Here is a 10,206-nt window from a genome sequence, read left to right as displayed (position 1 = left end):
CTGTCAGTACCATGTGAAATTAGCATTCACATGGCTAGTTGGCATGGCTAACTGTATGTGCATAGGGAATAGGCAGTTAGGCAGTACACATTCATTTCAGCTAGCCATTCACATAAATGTGAACGAATGGTTATTTTGAATAACGAATGGTTATTTTGAACTGTTCACATGTATGTGAACGAACGGTTATTTTGAATGCACATATGAATGACAGGGTCATCCTGGCAGAAAAAGAGCACCATGAAAAGTACTGATTTGACACCAGATTTTACTTTTATTGATGTTGCTGTTACGAATTTGGTAAACATTGTTACATTTGCATGTTTGCAAGGTGTAAGCAAATATCAAATAAGTGAAATCAAATTCCAGTGAAATCAAGTACTTTTTACACAGGCTCTTTTAGTGTACATGTATTATATGATACAATTGGTTAGAGATGTAATTTAACCATATTTGGCCTAAAACTAAGACAGGCCAAACAGAGTTAAAAGCAACTCAGACTCACCTGATCACAGCAAACACAAGCAGACTCACCTTTCCAAACGTTCAAAATAAAAAGCACAAAATAGGCCTATATCTGTAAGTCTGATGACCAATTTAATAAATTTTTGGCTTCAACAAATTTCATAGACACAGTGAAAAGTGATTTAGTCAAAGATTAGTTTTTAAAAGAGTTCATTTAGCTCTGGCCAAGTCTCGTCTTTCATGTCCTATTTTGTTTTGAAATTTGATATTGAAGACTTCTTTAGGTAGGTCATGATTATTCTTGCCGAATTTTTCTTGGGCCTTGGCTGATATGCACACTGAAATGAAACAGAAAGAAGAGAATGAACTTAGCAACATTTATTAAGACAACAAATTTACAATACAGTTTCAGAACATGTGTGTGATTTGTTACATACACATAGAGGAATTTTTTACATGCATCTTTGCGAGTGCAAAATTAACACATTAAAAGTGTAACATATCTAGAAATGTATTGGGCTTGTGTAAGTTGTATTGACTTGACTAGTTGTTGCCACTGGCCCTCAAGCTCAGGTTAAAAATGTCGGGCCATATACAAAGCCAAGCTTCCCAGGGAAACATCGATGTGCAGAGAAAAGCCTCTCTATAAGGCATACTAATTTCGTAATTGCCCTTTATAAATATGCATTTCAAATACTTACCGGATCAATGGAAAATTATCGTCCACGGCGACTTGCTATCTCGGTCACTGCATCCAACAATGTCGCGGGGAAATGTCCACCGAAACATACATAGACCTAACTCACTTGCTGTTTTGACTAAAAATGTGTCGTCACTGGGGAAGAAATGACTGAGAAATCAGCCATAATTCGTAAGATTCAGCTGGAGATTTGAACAGCCGTTAATACTTGAAAAAACTATGCGTTATCTCATTTGAGAGATGCAACGCATAATGTGTCCGATAACGATCGCGTGGGAACACAAAGCATTGGTCAAATTCGAAAGGTCAAGGGTCGTGACCGTCGCAAAATTTTGACATTTCAAGTACGCGTAAACTGTTCTTTTAGATTTTTCTAATAAGCAAAAAATGACTTTATATGAAGAGATCAGTTAAAATACGGAAGTCCAGCACACTAAGCCAGCACACTAAGTGAACCCCGTTGCAATACTGATCAGCCTTGTTAAATTCCAGCATACTCATTTACGGGACCCTTACGTTCATACCCTGTTGCGTGCCGTCCACTCTCGGAAACGCAACTCTTTCCAAAGTCACGACATCATACATCGTCAGAACCGTTAGTCGATCCGGCTCGATTTTTGAACGGTTTGGGGATGAACAGTACCTGTACCACAGGGAACTTAGTAATCTTGTTGTTGTTGTTGTTATTGTTGTTGTTGATTGTGGTGATGATGATGATGACGATAATAAAAAATATTAAAAAACAATGTCTCATTCCTTGCTGTTGTTTGTCGATGTTGTAGATAATTGTAAAAGAAAACTGTAATCGTGATCAAAAAACGACGTGGGTCGCCCAACGTCACTCCCGTCCTATTATACAACCATAGGACGGGAGTGACGTTGGGCGACCTACGTCGTTTTTTGATCACGATTACAGTTTTCTTTTACAATTATCTACAACATCGACAAACAACAGCAAGGAATGAGACATTGTTTTTTAATATTTTTTATTATCGTCATCATCATCATCACCACAATCAACAACAACAACAACAATAACAACAATAACAACAACAACAACAACAACAAGATTACTAAGTTCCCTGTGCCTGTACTGCGTTTCCATTAAGTTTTATGTAAGTTGTGATCGCGAAAGTTTTACAATGGCAGATGCAGAACCGTCGCAAGTGTGTTCGTCGTTGTGTGATGATCTGACAAAATTTATTGACAGATCCAACCATGTGAGTACCTTTCAATAGAATGCAGGTTCCGATCATATTGAATATTTAGCGGTGAACATGTGTTAATTATTTCACATTTTGAAAATAAAAATAAACGATGTTTAAAATTTGATCTGTGCTGATTTATCTGATTTAATTTACTACTCACAGACGTTCGCAGCCATCTGCATTACTCCCCTCTTGTCATATTCATTGGTTTATGCTGAAAATCCTGGTCTCTTTTTTTTGAATGGAGATGAATTAAATTAATTCTAACTATATTTAAGGGATAGTCTGTAACTTCATAATTTTGGCAGAAATTTTGTTCTTCGTACATCGACTACAGGTTTTTCTCTCTTTTCAAAATCATGTTAGCCAGTATTGCAAATGTTATTCTATTTTCTAAAACACGTTCAAATGTCCAGTGTTCACAACCTGTATTATGTAAAGTCAGCATTGTTATTGTTGGTAAACACATTTTGGTCTGGACTAAACTTTAATTGAACACAATAACACGTGGACTTTTATAATATACATGCACACAAAGTGTATGTTGGTTGTATTGATAATATCAACGAGCTAATTCAACTTAAATTTGTGAACCAATAAAGTAATACATAACAAAAATATTAACAAAATCAAAAACTTACAGCTTTACACTGTCACTTTAAAATGGCAAACCGTTGCTTCTGTATCCACTAAATATTTAAGTCTGAGAACAATTTAACTGGTAACCAGTGCATGTGACCCATGTGACATTTCTATTGTGCAAACATGAGTAATTTCACCTGAAAACTTAACTCAAGTAAAAACAACTCTACACATGAGTGCTGCCTAATTTATTTAAATTAAATAGACAATAGGGATATGAAAACATGAGAATTGACAAACAAGTCAGTCCTTGGAGTTTATTAATGCATGTCTAAATTTTTACTGCCACATGTGTAAGCTACCATTCAATCCATTGACAATCTTCCCTTCTGTCATGAATTCAATAGGACTGCTAATGAATGGTTACTTCACATGGCTGAGCCTGATTTCACATGCATAGCTTGTGATGAATGTTCAAATTTTAACATGTCGTATTTCCAATACTGGCATGTGGCAGGTTGGGCTGCTATGGACTGCCTATTTTCCCTCAAATAGCCATGCCACCTGTTCCACACAGTTATGTGGACTGGCTAATAGGCAGTTCAGTTTTGTAAGGGAATATACTTGTCAGTATTGTGTTGTGCTATTTTAATCATAATATTGCTGATTTTACACAGAACAACTGCATTGTGAGGTTCAAGACTTGGTATTTCATCACGCTACAAGAAGTTTAACAAGGAACTCCAACCTCAACAAGGAACAAAAATGCTGAAAAATATTCTCTGTCTGTCATGGTGTAAAAAATTTTGGTGGCCCACCCCTTACCTTCCTTGGAATTTTCATGGCCCACCCCAAGAACACTCATTTTTTTTCGTGGCCCCCCCCATTTTCTCTTCCGCCCCCCCCCCCCCGCCGTTAATTGTGCTCGGTCCCTAAAACCCAAAAGGTAAAGAATTGTATGAGCAGAGAAATCAGTTAAACTCGACTCAGAGATATGGATTAACATATTGTTAAAATCCCTTTACTTATTCCTACAAATTGAACCATTGTACCCTACCCTACAAAAACTATCTGCGCTTGTAAATAACTTCATAAAGAGAATAAAACTATATGAAAATGGAATAAAAAGTTTCATTTCAGCCTGAAGGGTATTTTAAAGTTAGTGTTGACATATTTTCTCAACTTCTTTGCGATAAACGACACATGTAGGATAAATGTATTCTATGGCCACCACTTTCCTTCATTGTCCTTGAGACTTGGAATCATGATCCCATGCTTGAAGGTATGCCTATACGACAAGTAAACAAGTGATAAAACAAAATTTCATATCTGTTACCTGATAGATTTGACCTAAATCAATTGATTCCCAAGGTAATATTTGATATTATCATTATAGATGGTGCAAAAACTGTGATCTGATTGGTTGAGACGTGACAACATCCATGCTGTATTTGCAATATAGCACGGTTTGAACTGGCAAGAGCTCTCAGCTTGAGAAAAATTCCCTTTTAGATGTTTTTTGCTATATTTTTAATAATAGCGATAAACTGCATAGCAACAGGTATACCACTCGGTTTTCATCAGTTCACTCCATATATGCACTTGCTATTGTTCTTGCACATGTCATGAACGGGTCAAAAACTTGTGATTCACACTAAACAAACAAGGGAAGCCATTTAACCCTTTCACCACTATGATTTAGCTCAAATCATCAAATCATCAAGGGTATTCATGTTTATCTTAACAACAGGGGCAATTGGATTCTTTTCAGATAAAATGAAAATGTAACTTTTCATTTCATTTCATAGCAAAGAAACTATCAATTCTCTTTGATTTTACTGTTGATTTCTTCTTACTTGGAGTAGCCCTTGGGGTGTGCGTTTCCTTTCTTCTGCTTTCTTCAATCAATATGATATCTTGTTGCAGTCTTTCTTCTATCAGCTGGTTTCCGAAGAGGTGTTCGTGGCTGGGTTGAAAGTCACAGAACCTGTGGTACTCTGGTTTGAGCACTTCCTTCAGAAGGTTCTGTCTTGACCTGGCAGCCTTGTACGCAGCAAAACCCATCAGAGATATTGCGTCCCTGATGGCTTGTTCTAGCTCGGCCTTGGACATGTCATCGGATGATGATGCAACACATAGTAGAGGAGCCATGGCATGGTGGTAACCCTGACAGACTTCATACAGCAGCTTGTCTTGATCCCTGCTGGTTTTATCGAGTTGATCTTGAATCATTTTGGGCATGTCTGGAGGTTTGAGTTTGTTCTTGAGAGAAACGGAACTGGTTCCCCACGCTTTTTCTTTCTGCTTCAGTTCATTTTCTGGCATTGCGCAGCTTTGTAGTGAATACCATCCAGCAAGGGCTTCGTCAGAGAAAGGCGAGCGCCTGTGTCTGGTCACAGGAACAACCCTGTTAAAATTTTCATCAATGGAATTGTTCTTGCCTGTCTCAGTTGGAAATTTATGATGCTGGTGTCCTTGACTCTGACACCTGAAGTCACATGACTCTAAGGAAATGTCAGTCACACTTTCATCTGGGTTTTCCTGATCTTGAAATTGACACTGTGCTGAAGCTGCTTTTGGAGTACTCTGTCTTGCTTTCCTGTGATCCCGACCTACTTGTGCAGATGTTGGGACAGGCCTTGGAGAGAGGGCTGACTCCTGTTGTAATTTGCCAACCTGCTCTTTCAGTGTGTCCACCTCGCTCCGCAAATCTTTCAACTGCGGAGCCACAAACTGACTCACAGCTCTTGCTACAGCACCTGCTATAACGCTTGTAGTATGCTTGTTTCCTGTGCTGTTATCATGACAGGACTCCATGCGATCTGTAGTTCCCATGCCCCGTATATTCAGAGATCTCTCGTCCACGAGAGGTGTACTCTCTCGTGAAGAGCTAGAAGAGTGATCATTAACTGCAACCTCAGATGCCAAATCTTGTGCAGTAGGTGGTTCTGCCGTCTTTCCATCTGCCAGACTGGTGCTTCCTAATAAGTCCTTCTGTACCCATACTTTCTTCCGTTGTCGCGTCTTGCCAGGCCTGTAAGACAGTTTCCTCTTGGTGGCAGTATTCCTCTTTGTATCAACTTTGAACTTCTTTCGAGATAATCTTGAAATGACACCACTTGGCTTCTCTGTTTTTGTAGTTGGGTAACTACTGGAAACTACAAGTATTAAAGGTGAAAAAAAAAAACAAGTAGGAGCTATAAATTTCACTTTTCTTTTTCTGTCTGGAGTTTATGAGGAATCAGTAGGAAATCCATAGAGATAATATAGTTTTCACTGTCTTGTCTTTGTGCAAAGCAAAATTACCGAGTTCAGTTCACACACAGAATATGAAACATGAGTAAAAAAACTCATAAAAATACAGATTTGCATATTTCATCACAATTTGAACAAATCTAAGTCAGGTTATCCCTAGGGACCTGTATACCAAATAACAAAGCTGTCTGACCAGCGGTTACGAAAAAGAACTTTTTCATTGGACCTCAGCAAAGTTGACAAAAAACCAACGATTATCAAGAGTGTATTAACTATGTTACCAACAGGAGCGTGCCGATCGTTCAGTTTCATGCTCATGTAAATTATTCACGTCGGCATATTAACTGTCAGCATGTTCAGTCCACATTGTTTAAAACAATGCCCTGGTGTTGGTGACTGAGTATGTAAAACAATGTGAGATAATGTCGGCAGGCTTCTGGACTGAAGCCAGTATGTGTTACAGCAAACGATGGCGAGTTTCACACATCTTGCGAGACAAATCTCTGGTTGTGTCCATCACACAAAGTTTATTTACAGGATCGGCTCAATGATTGAAGAAACCTTGTTCATGCGGCAAAATCAAAGTCACTTTACTGTAGTGGTGGTAGAAAGTTTTAATGTGGCGCCACCCAATTATATGTGGTGCACATGAATTTCATTATGGCGTACTGGGCCCGTGGAGAACACTGCCCCGATTTTGCAAAATTTTAAAAAGGTGTCTGTTACATACCATGGTACTTTGCTCAATGTGTTTCAGATAGAATAAGTCATAAAATATAACGTTATTTTTTCAAGATGACTTACTGCTTTGAGAAAATGCTAGTGGAGATGAATCCACAAAATCTTCAGAACTGTTCGTATCACTAGTACTTGACATCTCATCTTCAGTTTCATTATCATCATCATCATCACCACCACCATCATCGTCGTCGCTGTCACTACTGTATCCACTCTTAGAACTACCCCTGATAAGGTCTGTCACTTGCACATGCTCTTTGCAGTTAAAAATTATTTCATAATTGATATGGCTGGAGGGAAAATGGACCATAATATTTGTGATATTGATCAGAAAGTGACATGAATGGAAGGTAAAGCAAAAGAAATACTGAATTCATGTTCAGGTCACTAAACCTTTTTATGAATCATATAAGCATCCTAAAGCTGCAATTTTGTTCGCATTCCTCTGTTCACGTTTTCAAGTCATATAAAAGCATTACTGACATTGGAAAAAAGGGTTATTACACACATGGAACACAATGTATCGGAAGTTTTCATGTGACCCAGCCTAAACTCATGTTTTTATAGTGTAAACTATGATCTCTTGTCGTCATTCTGTGTCCTGTCTTTCCTTTGGTATTTGAATTATAACTACAACAAATTACCCCCTTTTAAAACACTTCCAGAACGGGATGCTCGTTGAAAATGGTTTGTTCTAGTATAGGCACATCAGTTTACTCAGTGGAGGAGCTACCTGCTGAGTTTGGTGGATTCCTTATTAGTCTTAAGACAATAAAACAGACTTGCTTAGGTAAACTCCAGGTCATATAGCAAACTGTTCTGCTAAGTTGCTGGGTAATTGCCTTATTTGGTGTGCTGAATATAACAACTTCAGCTGTAGTTGCAAATATTTGAAATGAAATGAAAATGCAATACTGTTACCACTTGTAAACAGCTTACTTTTCACTCAACTGATCGGTCTGTTTCTGTTGGAATTTTCCCTCCTGTTTGGCACATAGATAATGATATGTTCTTCTGCAAGTTGTTTTACCACAGCCAACAGTTGCACCTCTCTTCTCACAGCCTTTCCTTGAACAGCGCTGTCATCATGAAAGAGAAAAGCGCTGGTCATCTTCATGACCTCAAGTGACCTTACATCCTGGCACTGGTCATCTTCATTACCTCAAGTGACCTTACATCCTGGCATTTTTGGACAGGTGAATCTACCAGTTTTAGTGAACACTGCAGCATCTAACCAATTTTGCTGAATTTGCTGAGATTTGCTACTGTAATATACTTACTCGTATTTCCTGTCACGTTATTTGCATTTGTTATGCAGTGAAATGTCAAATTTCCAATGTCATGTCCCACCAAATGTACCACATGTAAGGTCAAGAATGCTTTCCTGAAAATATACAGCTGTTCTACATCAACTGCACAATGTCAACAAATAAAGAATTTGATTAAATAGTATTACATTATCAAGGAAATGATTTGCACTATTATATTGATTTTTTAAAATTTTTTACAACTGCCGAACTGGTGTCATTTAGTTCTGAAGTTTCAGAAATACTTTGTTCCTAAAGTGGCTGACACATTTTGATATAACAGTAACTCTCAAAGATCCTCTTGGCTACATGCAATACAAGACACTTCATCACATGCTGGGCTGCTTGTGAACTTCTGGCGTAGGGTTGCAAGCGTTCTCTGTCTAGAATTATCATTAGTGAAGAAAATCTGGTATATGATACAAACACATTAGCAAATTTTCACCAAGAAAAGGGGACAACAAACCTTTTTAACTGAATTCCTACTGTAACTTGATGTTATTCATCTTTTCTGGAAACTAGTAATGTTTCATCTCCAGCAACTAAAATACTGCCATATAAAGGACTTGCATGGCATGGACCTGACAGTTGCCAATTCTTAAGCTATGCCATGATCAACTTACCAATTTCTTTCCACGTTGAATCTCTTTGAGAACTGATTTGACTTCAAATCCACCTCCAAAATCATCAAAGTCACCAGTTTTTTGAATCAAAGCACTGGAATAAAGCTGAAATCATTGAAATAGGAACAATCATCAAACCCATTAGCGATGTTCATATCAAAGTTTTGTATGAAAAGACAAATTCGATCACAAGAGAATGTCTGCATATGTTGCCATGTATGCATAACTAAGAGCTATGCGGCATGAGTAGTGTGGTCCTCAGCAAGTAACAACATATGAAAGGAAAGGAAATCAAAGTTATTAACAGGTCAACAATCATCATTTACATTTATATTATAGCTATTAAAAGTTGTTTTTTCCCTTTTCACCCGACTTCAATTTACATGTAGGAAGATACTGTACTGTACACATAACGGGGATTCTGCCGGGGATTAAGTTAACGGCATCAGTTCACATTCAAATGTGAGCTGAGAATTTCTTGTGACCATTATTAGTATATTTCACATTTGATCAATTGCAGCTATCTTATCTAAAAAGTTCTTGCTTGCGGGCTAAAGTTCGCGAAACGGCACCCTGTAATCTTAAACATAGGACCGTACAAAATAAGAATGAAGAAATTCAAAGAGGGGGCTGAAGAAACGCGAAGAAAAGTTGTTCTCCACTGTTTGAAGTTCATTTGTTTTTCAAACTGAAAGTTTGACTGGTGTTGCTGTGTAAGTGAGCGTTTCCGCGAAATGGGGGCATGAAATGAAAGCTTACCAAACACTTGTGATGAGCAGCATGTCTGCCGTGAATATACAGTTCTCCACAAGGGTCGTCCTCCTCCGCTTCTTTATGACACATTGAGCACGTCACCATCTTCTTCGATAGCCAAGACATCATTGATGATCATCTAGGTTTCTCGGACACAAATTTGCATTTGAATAACAACTTACAAGTTGAGTGAGCGCTGAACAGTGTGAAGCGGGGAATGTATTTTCCTTCTTGACAATCACCCGCTTCGAGCTTCGCAGAGTATCTGGATCACACGTCGGCGTATTTCTGTAACTTTTCCGGCATTGCGTTCATAATTGTTTTGAATATTTCACACAGCCAATGCACTGTGAGATACCGCGGGAAGGAACCTGAGTGGTTTACTAGTGACCTTCTGACCTTTTAGTTTTCATCATTTGTAAATTACGTCACGGACAAGACATGGACTTGTGTAAATCACTCAAACAGGGAGTGGAATTGTTCATGGTAAACAATGGCGCTTTCCAGAATATTTGTATTTCATGTATGTTTTTCCGTAAGTCCTTAACATGTCATTCTCTTTCTGAAAGGTGAAT

The 10,206-nt window shown here is 38.1% G+C and overlaps 1 protein-coding gene and 1 long non-coding RNA gene across 5 annotated transcripts; both read right to left on the bottom strand.

Moving 5' to 3' along the window:
- Positions 1–576: 576 nt before the first annotated feature.
- Positions 577–1,446, bottom strand: LOC139116969 (uncharacterized). The gene is made up of 2 exons (XR_011548427.1): positions 1,167–1,446; positions 577–803 (listed from the first exon to the last, which is right to left on the bottom strand). It is a non-coding gene; the product is annotated as an uncharacterized lncRNA (long non-coding RNA).
- A 2,410-nt stretch (positions 1,447–3,856) lies between these two features.
- LOC139116967 (uncharacterized) lies at positions 3,857–10,047 on the bottom strand. Of its 4 annotated transcripts, XM_070679724.1 has the most exons (6): positions 9,638–10,047; positions 8,879–8,983; positions 7,888–8,027; positions 7,015–7,238; positions 4,812–6,113; positions 3,857–4,243 (listed from the first exon to the last, which is right to left on the bottom strand). In XM_070679724.1, the coding sequence occupies exons 1-6, from the start codon at positions 9,758–9,760 to the stop codon at positions 4,218–4,220; spliced, it is 1,920 nt and encodes a 639-aa protein (XP_070535825.1). In that variant the 5' UTR covers positions 9,761–10,047; the 3' UTR covers positions 3,857–4,217. The 4 variants fall into 4 exon arrangements, with proteins under 4 accessions (XP_070535825.1, XP_070535823.1, XP_070535824.1 ...); XM_070679722.1 differs by having other exon boundaries at positions 3,857–6,113; XM_070679723.1 differs by having other exon boundaries at positions 3,857–6,113; positions 7,900–8,027.
- Positions 10,048–10,206: the final 159 nt, after the last annotated feature.

Source organism: Ptychodera flava, chromosome 18 (genome assembly GCF_041260155.1).
Source record: "Ptychodera flava strain L36383 chromosome 18, AS_Pfla_20210202, whole genome shotgun sequence".
Taxonomy (NCBI): Eukaryota; Metazoa; Hemichordata; class Enteropneusta; family Ptychoderidae; genus Ptychodera; species Ptychodera flava.
Note: the sequence above shows the minus strand (reverse complement) of the source record. Positions and strands in the feature narration are given on the sequence as shown.

Bases quoted from the DNA above. Each gene is read 5' to 3' on its own strand.
- LOC139116967 (XM_070679722.1), bottom strand. From the start codon at position 9,760: ATGATGTCTTGGCTATCGAAGAAGATGGTGACGTGCTCAATGTGTCAT. The intron at 8,984-9,637 runs GTAAGCTTTCAT...CAATGATTTCAG, and splicing joins CTGCTCATCACAAGTGTTTG to CTTTATTCCAGTGCTTTGAT. The intron at 6,114-7,014 runs GTAAGTCATCTT...TAATACTTGTAG, and splicing joins ACTAGCATTTTCTCAAAGCA to TTTCCAGTAGTTACCCAACT.